The 20,412-nt window shown below is 38.4% G+C and overlaps 1 protein-coding gene across 1 annotated transcript in view; it reads left to right on the plus strand.

The window, feature by feature from the left end:
- The first annotated feature begins 328 nt into the window (after positions 1 to 328).
- The window catches only part of LOC115438119 (OTU domain-containing protein 4-like), a 44,054-nt gene continuing 23,970 nt past the window's right edge, over positions 329 to 20,412 (plus strand). The window contains 14 exon segments of the mRNA XM_030161501.1: positions 329 to 736; positions 3,441 to 3,524; positions 4,157 to 4,207; positions 4,294 to 4,340; positions 6,281 to 6,353; positions 6,896 to 6,977; positions 8,921 to 9,083; positions 9,243 to 9,282; positions 10,110 to 10,212; positions 10,793 to 10,857; positions 10,947 to 11,041; positions 17,537 to 17,628; positions 17,988 to 18,150; positions 18,257 to 18,392. Coding sequence (XP_030017361.1) covers positions 596 to 736; positions 3,441 to 3,524; positions 4,157 to 4,207; positions 4,294 to 4,340; positions 6,281 to 6,353; positions 6,896 to 6,977; positions 8,921 to 9,083; positions 9,243 to 9,282; positions 10,110 to 10,212; positions 10,793 to 10,857; positions 10,947 to 11,041; positions 17,537 to 17,628; positions 17,988 to 18,150; positions 18,257 to 18,392 — 1,335 coding nt within the window. The 5' untranslated portion in view covers positions 329 to 595.

The following is a 20,412-nucleotide window of genomic DNA, read 5'->3' on the forward strand; positions in this document are numbered from 1 at the left end:
CCCCGGGCCGCATGTTTGACACCTGTGATTTAAATGCACTAATTGAAGAAGACATTTTTCAGTTTTGTTCCAGATTATTCCACAGGTGAACCCCTCTGACACAGATTCACTGGCTTTTTATGTGTGTTCTACACTTAATTTTCTTGTAGATTTCAGTCAATACGTAAAAATAAAATAAAATTAAATTAAATTAAATGAAATTTAAAAAAATAAAATTGCCAGCTTTTATTCTTGTAAACATCCGGTTTGGTGACGTTTGCGCAGGTCCAACTTGACACCATAGAAGAAGAAGGGGGCGTGTCGTTAGCCTGTGCTAGCTGCTCAAATGCTAACTGCGGGCTAAAGTTGACTGTTGTACTTTCATTTTCTGACATTCCGTCTCTGGGATGCGCACGGCTTCGAGGAAAACGAAACTAGAACCGGTCATAGTTGTCTTGGAGTGTCCTTTACCCACAAATGTAGTCACTGAACTCTTTCTGGCTGATAATATTAACAACTTATTCCGGTCTAAAGCGTCTAAAAGTTTGTCCAGGCTAGCCGACAGTCCAACAGTCCGGGTTAGGTCAGCTAGCGTTAGCCGCTAGTCCCCGCTAGCATGGACGGTGGCGGAAGCATGAGAAGTAATGAGGAGAGGGTCGCCGAGAAACAGATGGATGATTACCTGAAAACAATAGGTCTGCATCGGAAGAAGATAGCCAAAGATGGGTCGTGCTTGTTTCGGGCCGTGGCTGAGCAGGTAAATGTGATAAAGCTGACCCAAAGCCAGGCTTAAGTTTTGTAACATGCTAACTGGGTTTGGTGTGTTGTGTTGATCAGATTCTTAGTTTTATTAAAGAAGCACCAAGAGAAACCGGTTCAACCTGAAGACACTGTTAAACCAATGCCTTATACAATTAAAATTAAGGAATCCTAAGGTTAGATTTAATTTGTATGTTTGTGTCTTATACTTTTTTAGTGATTTAATGGACTAAAATTAATTTTTACAGTTCTCTGATGGAAATGACTTTACCCAGGTCAGTCAAACTCCTGTTAGTTCAGTTCCACATTCAGCTAAATCTGATCTGCAGTGGGCCCAACCAGTAAAATAATAACATAATTATATATAAATAATGTCAACTCCAAAGTTTTCTCTATGTTTTACAGTGAAAAAAGTCAAAATAAACAATGAAAATGTTTACAGCTACAAACTATCCTTTCAAACAATGTGAATAACATGAACAAACTAAAAAAATACGTTTAATTTTAACAATATTCTGCCTCACTTTGTCATTTTCACATGTTCATTATAATGTACAGATCACAGTGGATCTACAAACACACAAAAACATTTAATATAAGGCAAAACATTGTTAAAATTTTACTTACTTCTCTTAGAATATTTCAGGTTGTTCATATTTGTTCAGGTTATTTGCATTTTTTTTGTGAAATTATACTTTGTTTTAGTGTAAATACATGAAAATATTTACATTTACAAAATGTTTAAAACTTTTAACGTGTAATATATGACACTGATGCAGCACTTCCCAGTTAAAATGAATATTCAGAGATCTATTTAATGTTGTCTCTAAAATAAAGTAGTCCACTTTAGAGCTGCAACTGATTAATCGATTAGGTGCTTGAAGCCAATGCAAAAATTCACGATTTGATTAATCAACTGGAATTGTTTGAAGGGAAATATTCTATGTCAGTTTTCCTGAATATGAAGCTTCTTTGTGCGTCACAATAAGCGTCCGTGTGAAACACAACAGTGGAACCAATGTTTAACAGCAGAAAAATGAAGGAAACAAAGCTGAAGATTCAGGAGAATTGTGGTTGAAGGATTTTTTTGGATCACGTTGAGTCGATTAATTGGTTTCAGCTCTAGTCCAGTTTTGTTTTCTTGTAGGTATCGTGGTTTCAGTTTCACATCCCAGTAAACACATATGATATTAGCAGTACAACACTTGGAAATCTACACATTTACTGTCACTACTGAGAGGTCATAAGAGCAGGATCAAAAGTAGTCTGTAAACTACCCTAACAGTTGAGATATCCCCAGTATGCATGTGTGGGTATTTGCAGTGGCAGTATTTTTGCTGAGTTTTTATTGGTAGGCACAGTACTACAGTCTGTTGTATTCCACAAGAGAATCATCTTACAAACTATGGCAATATTTGATTGTTGCACAACAGCAGGACAGAAACTAGAGAAAGTCAACAGAAACACAACAGAGTGAGTCTGAAGCTGGATTTATGGTCACACAGACCATAAATCCAGCTAGGGTTGTAGGGTTGGGTTGTAACGATTGCAAAATTTCATATCACGGTTATTGTGACCAAAATTACCACAGTTATCATTATTATCACGATATTGTTAAAATTGTGCTCAAAATGTTCAAAAAGTACTGATACACACACTGAAATAATTTAACCAAGTTGTATTTTGAAAAAAAAAAAAGAATAAATAAATAAAATTAAATAATAGGTACAATGTACTTTCTGTTGCAGAATCCTTCAAATATTAACTTGTAAACAATCAAATATACAAATGTCCATTAAAGATGGCACCTTATGGACACTATTTTACCATTTTACAGATCAAGTTTGAGTTGTTTGAGTTTCTTTTTCAGAGATAGATAGATAGATAGATAGATAGATAGATAGATAGATAGATAGATAGATAGATAGATAGATAGATAGATAGATGCTGCTTCTCCAGGAAATGAGCAGCACCATCAGTTTTCAAAGTGCAATAATCAAACACGGTTACCATGATAATTAGAATCTAAATGGTAGTACTAACTGCTGGGAATTTTACCACGTTTTATCGTTATACCGGTAATCATTACATCCCTAGTCACGCGTCGCTACCTACGCCATCACTGTGGACAGCCCCGCGTTGGCCCGCACAGCCTTGATGTGCACCTCTACATGGCACGGCAACGCAGAGACACCCTCTCCTGGTTGGCCAATTTATGATCATGTGATGCCAGGACTATACAGCAACAAATAATAGCTTTATTTCTATAGCACCGTTAAAAACAAAGTTTACACAGTGCTTTGACAGACAAAGCAGAAGGACACAACAGCAGGATACAAGATGCAAGTAAAGACACTAAAACAGAAGCAACACAGTAAAAGAGATATGGACAGCAAACGCAAAAACATGACACATTTCATACTCATGCATTTTTGGTCAAGGAACAGACAAGCGAAAATGGAAAGCTGATAGGATCAATATTTTGGGAGATATTAATAATTTTGGAATACAATAGCCTTAAAATCACATTGCTATACCCAAAGCTTTGGCGGTGACTGCTGGACAAATGCGGTACAGCATACACAAACACACAACAGCATAAAAACCACCACATCTAGAACCTGTGGATCCCCATGGGTCAACCCACTAGTCTATGATATGAATGAACAGAGGATAACTTGTTGACCTTTGACCCTGTCTAGGTGCTGTATTGCCAAAGTTATCACACTGAGGTTCGAGCACAATGTGTGGAGTTCCTGAAGAAAAACAGAGACAGCTATGAAGCGGTATGGAAATGAATGAATATGTATTTGTGGATTTCTAACACTTTAGTCTGATTGTGGTATCAGCATTGCCTTTGAGTAGACGAACTTTATTATTATTATTATTATTATTATTAATAATAATAATAATAATAATAATAATAATAAATGTAGCTGTAGTAGTAGCCGCCTTTATTGAGGAAGAAGATGTTCCAGGTTTTCTGTGGATCTTTAAAGAATCTTAAAACATAAAAAGTGAGGTGTAACTGATCACAACTTATATGACATTGGAAAATGAAAATACATAATTTATTTAAGATATTGTTTACTTTTATTTATTAGTACTTCATGTAATCCTCATCATTCAATCAAAATTATATTTGAGTTTGATTGAATTATGAAAGTACAAGCTGAAAAATCCTGTCGCCCTGTAATAATTTTTGCATCATTAAAGTGTATATTTCCTGTGGCATGTAGAAAAGTATTCAAACATAAGTTAATTTATATGCTCCACTAATTCAGAACCTTAGATATTTATTGTTCTTTCTAAGACTAGACAAAACAAAAACGTTACATTTTCAGTTTGAAAAATGAAATAATTCAATAATGAGTACATTTGTTGGTCAAATTGGTGTTTGCCCTGTTCTGTGTTGCAGTTTATCGAAGGAGACTTTGAGGATTACCTCTGCAAGCTTCAGGACCCACAGGTAAACTCAACATCTGACACTGTGTTTCATTAACAGGTGACTGTTAAGAAAAACAAAAGTCATATTTGTTTTACTCTATTTTTCAGCAATGGGTTGGAGAGGTGGAGATCAATGCACTGGCTGTCATGTACAAGTAAGACGTGTTAGAATGGGTTTTCTCTTTGTGGTTTTATCTAAAAAAAAAAAAGGATTCTGTGAGCAGTAAAGTCATCAAAACATACAGAAATTCACCTTAAAGCTGCAGGAGACTTTTGTCACCAATTTTTCAACAAATCTGTAAAACCTCAGTAAAAACTCAGTATCATGAATAGGGATGGAAATCGAGAACTAGTTCTTTTTGAGAACCAGATCCCAGTAGCTCGATTCTTTGGAATCGTTTGCCTGCTTAACAATTCTGTTTATCGGTTCCTCCTTCGTTGCACATGCGCGATGATGTCACGCGTACGCTACATTGTTTTGGTCAGAATGAAGACAACATGGAGTTGAAGCAGAAACAGTCTAAACAGACCACACCAGGTCTAAACAGACCACACCAGGTCCAAACAGACCACACCAGGTCCAAACAGACCACACCAGGTCCAAACAGACCACACCAGGTCCAAACAGACCACATCAGGTCTAAACAGACCACACCAGGTCCAAACAGACCACACCAGGTCCAAACAGACCACACCAGGTCTAAACAGACCACACCAGGTCCAAACAGACCACACCAGGTCCAAACAGACCAGGTCCAAACAGACCACACCAGGTCCAAACAGACCACACCAGGTCTAAACAGACCACACCAGGTCCAAACAGACCACACCAGGTCTAAACAGACCACACCAGGTCTAAACAGACCACACCAGGTCTAAACAGACCACACCAGGTCTAAACAGACCACACCAGGTCCAAACAGACCACACCAGGTCCAAACAGACCACACCAGGTCCAAACAGACCACACCAGGTCCAAACAGACCACACCAGGTCTAAACAGACCAGGTCCAAACAGACCACACCAGGTCCAAACAGACCACACCAGGTCTAAACAGACCACACCAGGTCCAAACAGACCACACCAGGTCTAAACAGACCACACCAGGTCTAAACAGACCACACCAGGTCTAAACAGACCACACCAGGTCTAAACAGACCACACCAGGTCCAAACAGACCACACCAGGTCCAAACAGACCACACCAGGTCCAAACAGACCACACCAGGTCCAAACAGACCACACCAGGTCTAAACAGACCAGGTCCAAACAGACCACACCAGGTCCAAACAGACCACACCAGGTCTAAACAGACCACACCAGGTCCAAACAGACCACACCAGGTCCAGTTGAACTCTGTCAAAGCTTCCATTTCTTCTAAAGGTGGAATCCCTCCAGTCTGTTCAAACATTTGTCCACATGTGATTCATTTGATTCTCTACTCAGCGGTGCTTGTGAATCTAGCGGCAGAGTGAACACCAGGCCGTCATCTGGGCCCAGTTCTGGTTCCGGTGCGGGCAACAAACGTCGTACCCCCTCAAGTACAAGTTTCTGAAGGTAGAGGAAAGGAAATGAGGAGCACAACAACAGGAGACGAGCAGAGTCGAACAGGTTCCACGTAGTGGAAATGCAGCAACAGAGGAATTAGTAAAGAGTCTGGAGTTTCACTGTCACTGTACCCCCCACACCCCTCCAAACTGGGCCCAGCGTCATCTGTTCTTATTATTTGTTCATACTGTATATTTTCTATTTTCTGTGCGGATGGAAATATAAAAGACAGTTAATGCAAACACACCTGTTTGTACTCTTTTATTCCCTCAGCCAATGAGAATCGATAAGAGAATCGGATCGATAAGCAAAACCGATAATCAAATCGGAATCGTTTAATTCTTATCGATTCCCATCCCTAATCATGAATCTGTTGGTCTGTCTGTCGTTCCTCAGCTGAATCTCTTCCTCATGGTGAACAGTTTCTTAGTTCCATCCACCACAAACAAACCATATGTTAACAAACAGAGGATTCATGATACTGAGGATGGACAGATCTGAGGAAAACTGGTGACGACCTTTAATGATTTTTTTTCTTTCTCTGTAGGAGAGATTTTCTTATCTACCAGGAACCCAACAAACCGGCTGTCCACATCACAGACAATAACTTCAAGGACAAGGTGAGACTGAAAATAACTTTTACACCTTTATAATCCGTTAGTCCATTTCACAAACATGAGTTTTTCTACAACTGTGCATTTTATTCTTTTGACTTTATTTTTGTACAGGATGTCTATGAAATATATTTCAAAATATAGACAACATTTCAAAATAAAAGATATATTGAAGGCCTTCAATCAAACAGATGCAGCATGTATTAATTCATACATAAATTGATGATAGTGCAGTTAAACCTGCTTCATAATGTTCACTTTGTGTTGAGATGCTATAGTGGGCTGCATTGGACTGAGGTGTGTCTGTTCTTCAGATTATCAATCAAATTGATCAGTCAGATTTTATTTATATTGCACCACATCAAAACAAAAGTTATCTCATGTCACTTTACATTTACAGCTGGTCTAAACCAGACTCTTATGCCTCAGCTGATTGATGAAGATGCTAACGCAGCTTTTGTTTGAGTAAAAATGAAAGGGCTATTTGGAAACAACAGAATAGAATGAAATTTTTCATGAATGTCCTGGTGAATGTTTTTGTCTCTCAGGTGCGGTTGTGTTTTTTGAACGGGAATCACTACGACAGTGTCTATCCCATCAGCCACATGAAGGGCGCCGCTGTCTGCCAGTGTGAGTGTTCACAATTCAAATCAGATAAACTAAAGCTCAGAACATGCACAAATGTTTTTAACCTGAAACTACGGCTGAAGAAAGACATGAAGGCCTGGTAGCACCGAGTCACTGCCTTTGTCAGACACTTAAAGCTTTTAGGAGAAGAACTCTGAACATTTATGTGTGTGTGTGTGTGTGTGTGTGTGTGTGTGTGTGTGCGCGCGCAGATTTGTGGTCATGTTTATTTTACTTTCTTTGACGTTTTAGTTGTACTATGGTTTTCTGTGAGTGTCTATGTCTACAGAATCTTTTTCTAAGTTTATTTTGCTGAATGTGTTTTCAGTTTAGTTTTAAGTAGTTTTTGAGTTTGCCACTTAAGTTGGTTTTTACATGTACACTGTAAAATTTGGGAAGCTGGGAAAGGTCATCAAAAAGAGTGAGATGGTTGCACAACAAAAACAAGTTGTCTTAGCTAAAAATTTTGAATTACAGCTAAATTCAGTTCAAACTTTAGCCTTTTGTTAACTTACTTTAATTGAGAAACCATCTCACTCTTTTTGATGAGTCATCTCAGCTTCCAATTTTTACAGTGTAGAGCGCACTCGCTCACACGCTAGCTATCATATTTGATTTTTACGGTTATTTTGCAATTTCTCTGCACTTCTACATTCCACTAGAAATACTTTAAATTGTCTGAAACATAAATTTTATTATTCATAGCCCTGAAATACACTAACTAATTGCTTCTAAACATTTGATTTTGATTCTGGTGGTCTCATAGACATAGCTATACCATGACAGTTTTTGATAAAAAATTATAATTTCTTTGAGTTTTCAAATCAAAATCCCGGTAGCTAGATGTAATTTGATCCAAATTTAAATGCCATATTCGTGTTCAGCACCCAAAAATACACTATATTTTCACTAAGGCCCTTTCAATTTCCAAAACTTTAGGATTTCAACCAAAATTTGACACGCCTTAATGTTTGATACTATTCATTCTGACAACAACTGAACATAAAATACTGACGGGCAAATGTTTTTGGGGCCATACAAACAGAGTGAAAGAAACGTGTCTGTTAGTTCCTTCTTATGTCTGAACTGACTACGGGAACACCGCAAGGACAAAACATATGTTAGTGCAATTTATTCCGACCACTAGAGGGCCCCCTTTGTTTACTTTGAACAACTGAACACCACATACTATTGGGCTTATTAGTATTAGTACTGATTAGTGGGACTAAGACTCCTGTCAATCACTCACAAGTGTAAATAAACGTGTGTACATAAACATGTGTAACAGTACCGGTCTGTTCCATGGACATTTTCATTTTAAATGTCTTCAGATGGTGGGGGGGAGAAGGACACAGGTGTTTGGAAGCACTGACATGTGCAATTATTTTTATCAGCAGAGTACTTCAGTCTGAAATATCACTGAAAGGAAATACACACTATTGATGCCAGCAACCCCCCCCCCCCCCCCATATAACTATGTGATTAATTGCAATTAATCGCAGAAATCCACGCAATTAATTGCGATTAAAAAATGTAATCTCTGCCCAGCACTACTATGTTTCTATGTGGTTTACTGCTGGTTGGCTGGTTTATATATATTTCTATCTGGTTACCTCTGCCAAGGAGGTTATGTTTTTGCTAGGGTTTGTTTGTTTGTTAGCAAGATAACTCAAAAAGTTATGGACGGATTTTCGTGAAATTTTCAGGAAATGTTGATACTGGCACAAGGAAGAAATGATTAAATTTTGGTGGTGATCGGGGGGACGACAACGACGACAGATCTGTCTTGGCGGAGGTCTGCGCTCTCCGAGTGCTTTTCTAGTTTTGAATAGTTTTTCGTGGGTGTGTGATGCTGCCTGTACATAGTTTTTAGTGCCAGTCTTAAACCTGCAGCTGAGTCTGTAGTTGAAGCAGTGTTAAGTCTGCCGTTTGTGTGTGTGTCACAGCCATCCTGTACGAGCTGCTGTACACTAATGTGTTCAAGGTGGATCGAAGTGTACTGGCTGGGTATCAGCGGACTGGCCGACACTTTGAGGTGCTGAGTGATGACAGCATGGCCGCCTGTATCAGCAGTGACGAGTCCGATGTGGACTCGACTGAGACGCAGAGGTAGGAAACAGTAAACATAAACCAGTGAAGTAGTCTGCTGGCACTGAAGAACCTGTAGGGGATTTCCTGTTCAGTATTCTTGTAGGTTTTTTTGGCACTTTATGAAACTGTTAAAGCTGGATTTCCAGCCTCATGATTCTGTTCATTTTTGTGTTGCAGATTGGACAATGGGACAAGCACTACTACAACAAAGAGCAGGGTAATATGAGCACCAGGGCTGTAAGAAAATATCGGTATCACAATATATCGCGATATTTCACTTCACGATACTGTATCAATATTAAAAAGTACTGTATCGCTATTTTTAGGTATTTATTCAAATGCAGATATGGTGGAGGTTCATTTTTGTTTTGGTTTTCTAAGCTATTTTATTTCTATATTCACATGGGTATTTTGTTCGGATGTTTTTATAGTACAATAGTACTGTTGTGATATTGCAGATCATACATGTAGTTTCTTGAAATTGATAACGCTGTTTTGTTAAATAATGATAATAATTCAAGCATCCTAAAAGCACTTTTTACTGTCTGAAAGAGGCAAATGTTTGTGTTTTTTTTTTATTGGGAACGTACAAAAATAATGTTCTGATGTTGGATGATTCAGGGACTGAACAGTATGGATTCTATTCGCAATCGAATACGAACATTTAAGCAGAATCTGAAACTGTAATGTCTGCAAAACATTTATTTAATTATTTATTTATTTATTTATTTGTTTGTTTTTTTTGTACTGGTAAAGCCACATGTTAAAACTTCATCCAAATGCTACACTATAAGTTTTTTCCAGGAAATAATCTTTTTAACAAAGAAACGAAACAAAAAGTATCGCCTTGTTAACAGCATTGTGATATATCGCAATATATCGTATTGTGGTCCTAGTATTGTGATTTGTATCATATCGCCAGATTCTTGCCGATACACAGCCCTAATGAACAGGCTGTCAGACCCCTGTCCACACCACTGAACTGTAGACTGGTGAATAGGTGTGTGTGTCTGCGTTCATGTGTTTGTGCGTTTGGTGTTTCAGGGCCGGGGGCGTGGCCGTCATCTGTCCGACAGGGTGAGACGGTCTCTGAACCCGACTCTGTTCAGAAACATAGAGTTTGACGTCTGGCAGAGGTCTAAGAAAGGTGACACACATATAAACACAATATACTTCATGTACATTCATTTACTACCACACACACTGAATTATCTTTATTCAGAAGAAAAGAATGACATGTTTTTTTTTATTGTGCTGTTTATATGAGTTCAGGTATTTACTCCTTTTATTGTATGAGAATTAATATTATTACCCACATTATCCTTTTTATTCATTTCATCATATAATTTTATTAAACATTTTACAACATCAATTTATATAAACTTTTATTTTAATGTCTTATGTCAATATTTATTTGTGTTTATTTACCTTATTTACACTGTTATTAGTGTTTTTTATTGTTAGTAGTTTTTTTAAATGTATTTTTAAAACTTTTTTAGCCTTTGTAAATGCTTTACATACATTCATTAATTTATATCATATTTTTGATATTCATCTTATTGATGCTGCATTATATTTAATCTGTTTTTATTACATTATTAATCCTAAATTGGAATTATGTTTACAGTTATGTTATTTTTAATACAAGTGGTATTTTTGTCATTTGTTTAATTTGAATGTTCTTATTAATTTTTTCTAGCTCATAATTTTTTCCCCTTTTTTTTTAGCCCAGCAGAAGCTGGATTTCTGCATTGCTGCTGGGATGCAGTACGCAGTAGGAGACCGCTGTCAGGTGTGTGTGTGTGTGTGTGTGTTTTCACAGGGTCATTACCTTACAGACGTGCAGTATTTATAGTAGTTTTGTGTTTGATTGCCCTGTAGGTTCGTCTTGAGGGCAGGACTTACAATGCAACTATCAAGGAGGTGCCACCAAACAACAGCGCAGTGACAGTTTATGTAGAAGAACTGGGCAGGAGGTGGGTCTAACAACACACACAAACACACACCACTGAGGCTGTGTGCCTTTGTGCCCTTCATTTCCTAATCTTTTGGGGACATAAAGCTGATCCACACAATGTACAGCACTGTCTAGAACACAGGTGTCAAACATGTGGACCGGGGGCCAAATCTGGCCCACCAAAGGGTCCAATTGGTAGGATGAATTAGTGAAATACAAAAATTACACTGAAGATATTAACAATCAATGGTGTCAAAATCATTTTAATTCAGTTCCACATACAGACCAATTAGATCTCAGTTGGGTCAGATCAGTAAAATATTATCATAATAACCTATAAATAACGACAACTGCAGGTTTAATCTTTGTTTTAGTGTAAAAAAAAAAGTAAAATTAAATAAAAATGTTTACACTGACAAACTATCTTTTTACAAAAAATGTGAATAACCTGAACAAATATGAACAACCTGAAATGTCTTCAGAGAAATAAATGCAATTTTCCAAATATTATACCTGGTACCATATAGGGAAGTAAGAAAATATTGGTTCTGCAATATATTGCGATATTTCATTTCACAATATTGTATCGATATTAAAAAGTACTGTATGGATATTTTTAGGTATTTATTCAAATGCAGAAATGGTGGAGGTTCATTTTTGGTGTATTTGTTTTTCTTTATTGTTTATTTTATTTATTCTTATTTAAAACTCTTTTATTCAATAATGTTGGTTCCTTTGTTGGGATTGAACTCAAATACTGTTCTGATGTTAGTTGTGAACTAATAGAATCTGAACATTTGAACAGGATCTGAAACTGGAATGTCTGGAAAACAGAATTTCAGTTTGAACACAGGAACATTTTGTGATATAACATTAGATCCTGTTGTATCAAATAAAAATGTGTTCAGTATTTGTGCAGATTTCTGCTGTAATTCCATTCTTCCAGGAAATAATCATTAAAATAAAGAAACAAAAAATTTGTCTTTTTAACAGTATCATGATGCATTGTGATATATCGTATCGTGATCCTAGTATTGTGATTTGTATCGTATCGCTAGATTCTTGCCGATACACAGCCCTAGTACTATATGTTTTGTGTATTTGTAATTGTAATGTAAGTTTTAATGTACATGTGTAAATGATAAACTGAGGCAGAATATTGTTAAAATTGCACTTGTTTTCTTAAGACAATTCAAGTTGTTCATGTTATTCAGATTTTTAAGCAAATGTTGTAGATGTAAACATTATCATAATGTAATTGTACTTTTTTCACTGTTATTATTTTACTGGTTAAGCCCACTGCAGATCATATTGGGCTGAATGTGGAACTGAACTAACATGAGTTTGACAGCCCTGCTCTAGAAGTCTTAGTCCACCCTAAGATGTGTTGTTTTTATGCAGCTGTAGTGAGCATCATAGCTATTTGTCAGTCACTATGTCAAACTACAACAAAAAAAAAAGGGAATATTGTGCACAGCATTAAGTATAAACTCCATGGCCTCGACAGGAAGCAGCTAGTATTTTGTGTGATCTCTGTTCCCATGACAAAAAGTAGCACAAACAAGAGACAATGAACATGTGTTGAATAAAACCAGAAGAGTTCAAGACATGTTCAGTACAAAGGAAGTTTACACGAAATACTGGATACGTGTGTCTGTTTTTTGTGTTTTTTCTTTTCCTAAAATTCTTGTATTTGAGAAATGTGTTTGAGCATTATATATACAGCTCTGGAAAAAAATGAGACCACTGCAAAATGATCACTTTCACAGATTTTTACCGTTTATAGGTAGGGGTTACTGGGGACAGTTGTAACACAGGTCAGTTGTAACACTTGCAATTGCTCCAATCAGGAACAAGTTAGGACTCACCTAATTCACTCTGCACATGCTCATTTAGTCCTTGGTCCACATGGGAAGTTCTAGTGCCGTGAGACAGACACATCCAAATTTGAGGGAAAAAATAATTTTGGGGTAAGAAAGTAATTATTTTTGCTCAAATTACTTTTGTGATTACATAGCTTTTAGGGCTGCACGAATTTGGCAAAAAATAAAATCCCGATTTTTTTATTTTTATTTTTATTTTTTTTTTCCCCCTCTAAAAACTTGATTTTCGATTTCGATTTTTGGGTAAAACTACAAAAGACAACAGAAGTCAGCATGTCATTTTAGTGAGCAGCCCACAATGCAAGGCACTGCTCTGACCTCAAATCTGTGATGGTATCACGTGATGGGCCCACAGAAGTTTTATTTTTTTCTTTATTAAATCTTTATTGAATGAAGTAGAGTATACAAACAATGTATACAACAAAAAAAATAAACATAACAAGTTTGCCAGGAGGAATACACTACAATACAATGTCCAAATCAGAGCGAATACTGAATGTTTTTAGAGCCTTTTTGTTTCCAGATTTATTGAACAGCTTTAAATAAAGTTCAATATTTTTCAAAAAATTCATACTATTTGGTTTTGTGTTACAGAACTTACATTTCTGAATGTAAAATTTAGCAAGTAAGAGAAATAAATTAATTATAAAAAAAAAACAACAACTTTTTTTCCCTTTTTGGGGTATCTGGGCCCACAGAAGTGAGAACACTGTAAGTCAGAGACACACATCAGTCGTATGAGTGATCCTCATGCGGTTCTATTTAAACTGGGAGATCCGTGTGTGGAACAGACCAACCCAGGACACACTGGAGGGATTCTATCCTGGAGCTGGTGGATGTGTGTGGGCACAGGGCTGTCTGGTCCCTCTGCTGAGGCTGATGACCCCAAGACCCGGATCAGAAGAAGACAGTATGGTACAGATCTGGGACAACAGAAGATGACTGATCTCCATACAGCTACATTTCAGTTGCGGGATCCATGCGTGAAACCACGGCTTATATTGGTATCGCTACTGCGGGTTCATGAACAGATTTAATGTCCGTGGTCATTGCACAGACTTCTGTGACAGACCGCTGTCACTGATAGGAGGAAGAGCCTACGGTAGCCTGCAAGCGCACGGCCCAGAGGTGCGCGGCGTGTGGCCCAGAGGCACGAGAAAGATGAAATTGATTTCACGATTTCCCTTTTTTAAAAATCGTCCTTATTAAAAAATCCGATTTCGATTTAAAATCGATTAATCGTGCAGCCCTCTTTGTAGTTGGACTCATTAAAGGTCTGTCGTGTTGATTATGTGTGTTTAGCAGTCTTTCATACAGGTTATTTGTGCTAATGTTTTAGCTTCTAGCTGTAAGTCAGACTCACTCATCACTAATGCACTCAGGGACAGTTGGAACAAACTTGCTTGGGGTAGATTGGAACACTTTCTAAAATGTTACAACCTACTCCAAGTTAAAATCCATTTGTTTTTCCAGGATTTCATGACGATTTCATGATTTTTAGTTTCAACATGCCTAGGTCTCAGAGGAGAAATACTGACAGGGGGGGTGCCTCTGGATATCCACTGACGTAAAGGTCCACAGAAAGTCAGTCAGATCTGTGGAAAAACTGTATGGCATGTCACTGTATGTAGCAGTGGTTCCAACCTTTTTTGGTTCATGACCCCATTTTAACATCACAACTTTCGGTGACCCCAGACATTCAAAACGGAGATTTTTTTTTGTTGTTGCTAAAATTAATTTGTTTTTGATCATGTAATAGTTTGCTATATTATGTTGCAAATAAACGTTAATATTAGATGACATTTAGTCTATATAATGTATATTATTGTGGACAGAGGCAGTAAATCCAGGTGTAGATTACTGCACAAAGGGAGAATTTTATTTTCCTTGGTCAGGATCTGTCCAGTCAGTCCAGCTGTGATTTACAAGGAGGACAATTAATACTGAACAAACAAGAACTGAAACTATGAATTATGAAAGAGCTGCAGCATCTGAAACTGACCACAATGAACATCTGACAGAGAAACAGAACCACAGTGCTGCAGTTTCAGCTTTTATGTATTGTGATTGTCTCTCTCAACTTACCATATATTTTTAATTAGTAAGTTTTTATTTTTATCAATTACTAGAAGTTTCAAGCGACCCCATTTGAATTCCAGATGACCCCACGTAGGGTCCCGACCCCGAGGTAGAAGAACACTAGTATATAAATTCTGCAAAGGGAGGAAGTTAGAAGATCAAGCGAACTTCCACGAGTAGGTACAACTCTGCAACAAAGGTGTTCACTGATGATCAAGAACAGATTTGGACATACTATCTGAAAGGTGCTACTAATACAGACTATGGACTGTGTCCTACAGAGATAAGCACAGAAGAACTGAGAAGTCAGGCTGAATTTAGGAAAGTTAGACTGGTGGCAATATATAAGATATATGTTGAATAGGGAAATTTTTAAACATTTTTATATGGTTAACATTACAGGTAAGAGAACGTTCATATCAGCTTGCAGAAAAGTATGACTATGAAGACGCTGGGTTAAAAGACCTTAAAGTTAGAGACAGAAATGGGTCATTACATATAGTTTCATCAAGTGGTCCCCACCTGACCCTGTTAGATTTTTCTAAATTTTTACATACTTCTAGTACATTATATGTGATAGAAAAATCAAAAATTTCAAGGCTTAATTGTAAATAGTTTGAAGTTATTACCATTTGAAGTAGGTAGGGGCTACCCTAAAATTGCAACCAAAATTCAGACTGTAAATGTTCGTCCATTTTCAGGCTTCTATAACTTAATTTAAGGCAATTCCTGTCCTTTCACATGGTGTCTTTTTATTTTGTGATCCTACCTATCCCACATGCTGAAATTGACCTCTGAATCTGAAGGTCGGACAGATATTTTTAATTTTAAGCTGTTCATATATCATCCATAACAGAACATAGGACCTTTATTTTACACGGATCCATTCCCTAAGTAGCCAAGATATAGCACAGAAAATTTAGAATGAATATGAGGATTAGTTTTTGTGTAATGAGTGGTCAAAAGTAGCATTTTAGAAGTTTGCGATGGATAAAATGTCAACTTTGTCATTCTCTGTAACATGCAATTATACATTTTAAGTAAATATTTTCACATTTCTTAGGACTATAGATTCCTGTGAAATGATTCTGAAAATTTCAAACCTCTAGCTCTTGTTGTTCAGAAGTTATAGAAGCCTGAAAACAGACGAACATTTCAAGTCTTAATTTTGGTCGCAATTTTAGGGTAGCCCCTACCTACTTCAAATGGTCATAACTTTGGAACTATTTACAATTAAGCCTTGAAATTTAGGATTTTTCCATCATATATAATGTACTAGAAGTATGTAAATTTTTAGAAAAATCTGAGAGGGTCAGGTGGGGACCACTGGAGGAAATTATATGGAATGACCTAGTAGTGGTTTTTATCTGTCTCTGTCCATCCATCCATCCATCCATCCATCCATTCTCTTCCTCTTATCCGGGGCCGGGTCAAGGGGGCAACAGTCTAAGCAGGGATGCCCAGACTTCCCTCTCCTCAGACTCCTCTTCCAACTCTTCCGGGGGGACCCCGAGGCGTTCCCAGGCCAGCCGAGAGACATAGTGTCTCCAGTGTGTCCGAGGTCTTCCCTCAGGTCTCCTCCTGGTGGGACATGCCCAGAACACCTCCCCAGGAAGGAGTCCAGGAGGATCTGAACCAGCTGTCTGATCCACCTCAGCTGGTTCCTCTGGATGTGGAGGAGCAGCAGCTCTACTCTGAGCTCCTCTCTGGTGACTGAGCTCCTCACCCTATCCCTAAGGGTGCGCCCAGCCACCCTGCGGAGGAAACTCATTTAGACCGCTTGTATCCGGGATCTTGACCTTTCGGTCCTGACCCAAAGCTCATGACCATAGGTGAGGGTAGGAACATAGACTGACCAGTAAATGGAGAGCTTCACCTTTCGGCTCAGTTCCTTCTGAACCACAACAGACCGATACAATGACCGCGTCACTGCAGACGCTGAACCGATCCGTTTTTATACTTCTTCTGAAATAAGACATAGAACAGGTGTTTATTCAGTAGAATAAGGTGTGCTTGTTGTTGTATTCAACAGACACAGGAATGGAATGGCTGTCATACATGCACACATGCTGATTTCAGAAGAAATTGCAGTGGTCTCCTAATTTTTTCCAGAGCTGTGTTTATTTTATTTATTTAACCAGGTAAGTTAGTTGAGAACAGATTGTCATTTTCAGGACATATAGAGACAAATAACCAATCACTCTCACATCCACACCTATGATTAACCAGTGAACCTACTAGTGCATGTCTTTGGATCATGGGAGGAAGCCGGTGTACCCGGAGAGAAGCCACGCAAACACAGGGGAACATGCAAACTGCACACACACAGGTTCCTGCTGTTGGAATGGAACTCAGGACCTTCTATCCACTGCACCACTGTGGTCTATAGCATTTTCTTGCTAAAACAATGAGTGTATTTGTGGCCTAAAACTTTTGCACACTACTTTTAATCTTCACATTTAAGGGTAAAGGGGTAGGATTAGGAATTTAGTTGTTAAGGATAAGGTGAGTCTCCACAGAATGAAATCCTGAACATATTTGTGTTTCTGTAGACAGGTGCCTTTGGGGAGTTTACGTCCTGTGAATGAAGACGGCAGCTGGAGCTTCGTGAACAGAGACAAGAGACTCGGCAACGGGCATGGAGGTGCTAAAACCAGGCTACTAATTAAATGTATAATAATAGTAATAATTAAGGGTGAGTGCAATGGTACATGTACCATTTGGTACGCTCCTCACGGTACAGTATGAGCATGTACGGCTCATTTGTAATTTTCAAATGACATTTCCAGACACCCCTACTCATAACAGTCATACATTGCCAAGAATCAAGTGAGTGAGAAGTTGAGCAGAGGATGAAAACTTCAAGTTGAGAGAAATTCCATCTGAGAACAATCACTGCTTTAAGAGGCTGAGACGTCACACTGTTGATGTAGATGAGCCTTTAGCGCAACAACACTGTTTGGTTTTGTAAAAATAAAATGCATGTTTTGCTTTTTCTCTCAGAATGGGAGCAGAGGGGTCGAGGTCGAGGTAGGGGGAGGTCCACAGCAACATCCTCTGCTGTTGCCCAGGCAACCGCTTCATCACCCGGTGGGCGTGTGTTGAAGCAGCACTCGTGGCCCCCACAGGCCACCGCAGAGGAGCCAGGAGGGTCCAGAAGCAGCAGGTCAGTTCATTTAAGTTCACATCATCTTCCTTTTCATTTCTATTCCTGCTGTGTCTACATCTGTGGCTGTGAGCCAATATGGTTGTGTGTGTGTGTGTTTCTACAGGAAGTCTTTGAGCACGGCCGATCCGCCACCATTTGGTCTGACTGAGGAGGAACGTTTGGCCAAAGAGGAGGAGGAGAGGAACGTAGCGTTGGTGGAGATTCAGCTGAGAGACGAACACAGCTTCCCTGCACTCAGTGTGAGTAAAACAGCAACCGCAAAAGAAAGAGCGTTATAGGTAGGCAGGCAGGCGGCCACAGGTTTTTTTTTTTTGTACTTTATTTTTTATTATTTTAATCTAAGACACAAAACAAACAGACATGGTCCCAGGTCCATTCAGACGTTTACATACTGTTTACTGTTCACAGATTGAATGAAAAAGTCCCATTTTTTTTCAGTACTTCACACCCTTGTGCTGTTGTAGGTGGAGATTGTATGTCATCATTTCTATTAAATGGATTTGGTTGACAGTTTTTACCACCAAGGAAATTGAGGGAGGGTCCTTTTTAAGCCAATATTTGGTGATGGCTTTTTTGCCTGCGGCAAACAGTATTCTAAATAGATATCGTCCCTTGAGAATTGGCTGGTTCTATGTCCACTTTTCCTCATTTTGAGAAAACAGAGTTTGAAAATGTCACCTGTCTGCTCTGTGATATTTGGAGAGTTCTCAATCATCTTTTGTATTGAATAGTGTTGACTGTGGAAGGAACCCTAAACATATTGTTAACATGTTTTAAATCTCCATAGGCTTACAGATAGAAGAAGTCAAAAATGGACATAGAACTTTGTGATTCCAAGGTGTGGAAGTTGTCCCTGGTCAGCATGTTCTATGTCCACCAGAGGAGCTGGTGCCTTTACAGGTGTCACTGATGATCCACATCAGGAAGTTCTATGTCCACCACAGCTGTTTTTTTTAAAAAGTTATGAACAAACTAAGAACTTTTTAGTCAGTGATTGCATGGCTTTTATACTGATGTCACAAAAAACCATCCTCTGCTAGTGTTTTCCAATCCACATGTATTTAAGGTGGACAACTAAAATGAGCACATCTATCCTTTTTCATTAAAGGTGGAATGGTGAATAAACGTGTTCGGACACCTGGAGGACCTGAGGAAATTGTGTTCACTCAGTTTTCATGGCAAACAACCATTTTCCGTCCATACTTCAATCCTCAAAGGCAGGAGAATTAGTTGTGGAATGGAGGCAAATGATGTGGAACACCATGAACCACCTTAAAGACTGAGGAGTGATGAGGACTGAACATTCTGAGTCCACTCATAGATAAAAGTCCATGAATGAGACACATTCTCATTTGAACCTGACACGGGACAACATTGTCCACTTGACCAGATTCTAGAACATGAACAAGAAAAATTAGTGCTCTATAAGTGCACTATAAATATTATTTGCAAACTGGACATAATCAGTTGTTTGGGAATTAAACAGTTCTGTGTCCATGCATAGGCCTAGTGATGAATGTTGTGATTTTCCGCCCCTAATACAACAAAATAAAGATTTACAATATCTATACATTATTGGTGAACAACTTACCCATCAAAATAATCCCTAAGTCTTTCAGAAGGGATCAAAATAGAAAGTTTTTTCTGAGGAGTTCTCATTTTGTGCTTTCCATGTGCTCCACGGCCATTTTGAGCAAATGTCACATGATCCAGGTCTGGCCCCTGATTGGCTCCTCTTGGACATAGAACAACCTGATTTGAAACCAGCTCCACTCAGGACATAGAACTAAAAGTTTGTATGTGTGAGTGTGTAGATGTTTAGCTTGGAGCTAAGCACTTTGGGACAGAAACTTAAATGGTTTTAGAATGTCCTGATATGCTTAATTCCATTTCGGCAAAAAGTGGACATAGAACCAGCTGATTCTCAAGGGACGATATATGTCACTTTTACATAATTCTTCTGGGGGAATGCTAAAAAACAAAGTAGCCAATGACATATCAAAATGAACACCAAAAAAATGAATACATCAACTTTATCATCTCTTCCCAAAAGCCAACACCACCAGGACAGGAGCAGAACACGTGTTTGATCTGCCTCCAGTGAACCACACTCCCTCCAGCAGGAAAAATGAACTCCAGAAAAATGGGATTTTCCTACAGGTGGAATAAAGAAACGGGCCAGACATTTGAAACACAAACCCCTCCATGATAGGGAGTTTGTAGTGCAGTTTTTAGATTTCCATCCCTCTGACCAGATCT

The sequence above is a fragment of the Sphaeramia orbicularis genome, chromosome 18 (genome assembly GCF_902148855.1).
Source record: "Sphaeramia orbicularis chromosome 18, fSphaOr1.1, whole genome shotgun sequence".
In the NCBI taxonomy this organism is placed as follows: domain Eukaryota; kingdom Metazoa; phylum Chordata; class Actinopteri; order Kurtiformes; family Apogonidae; genus Sphaeramia; species Sphaeramia orbicularis.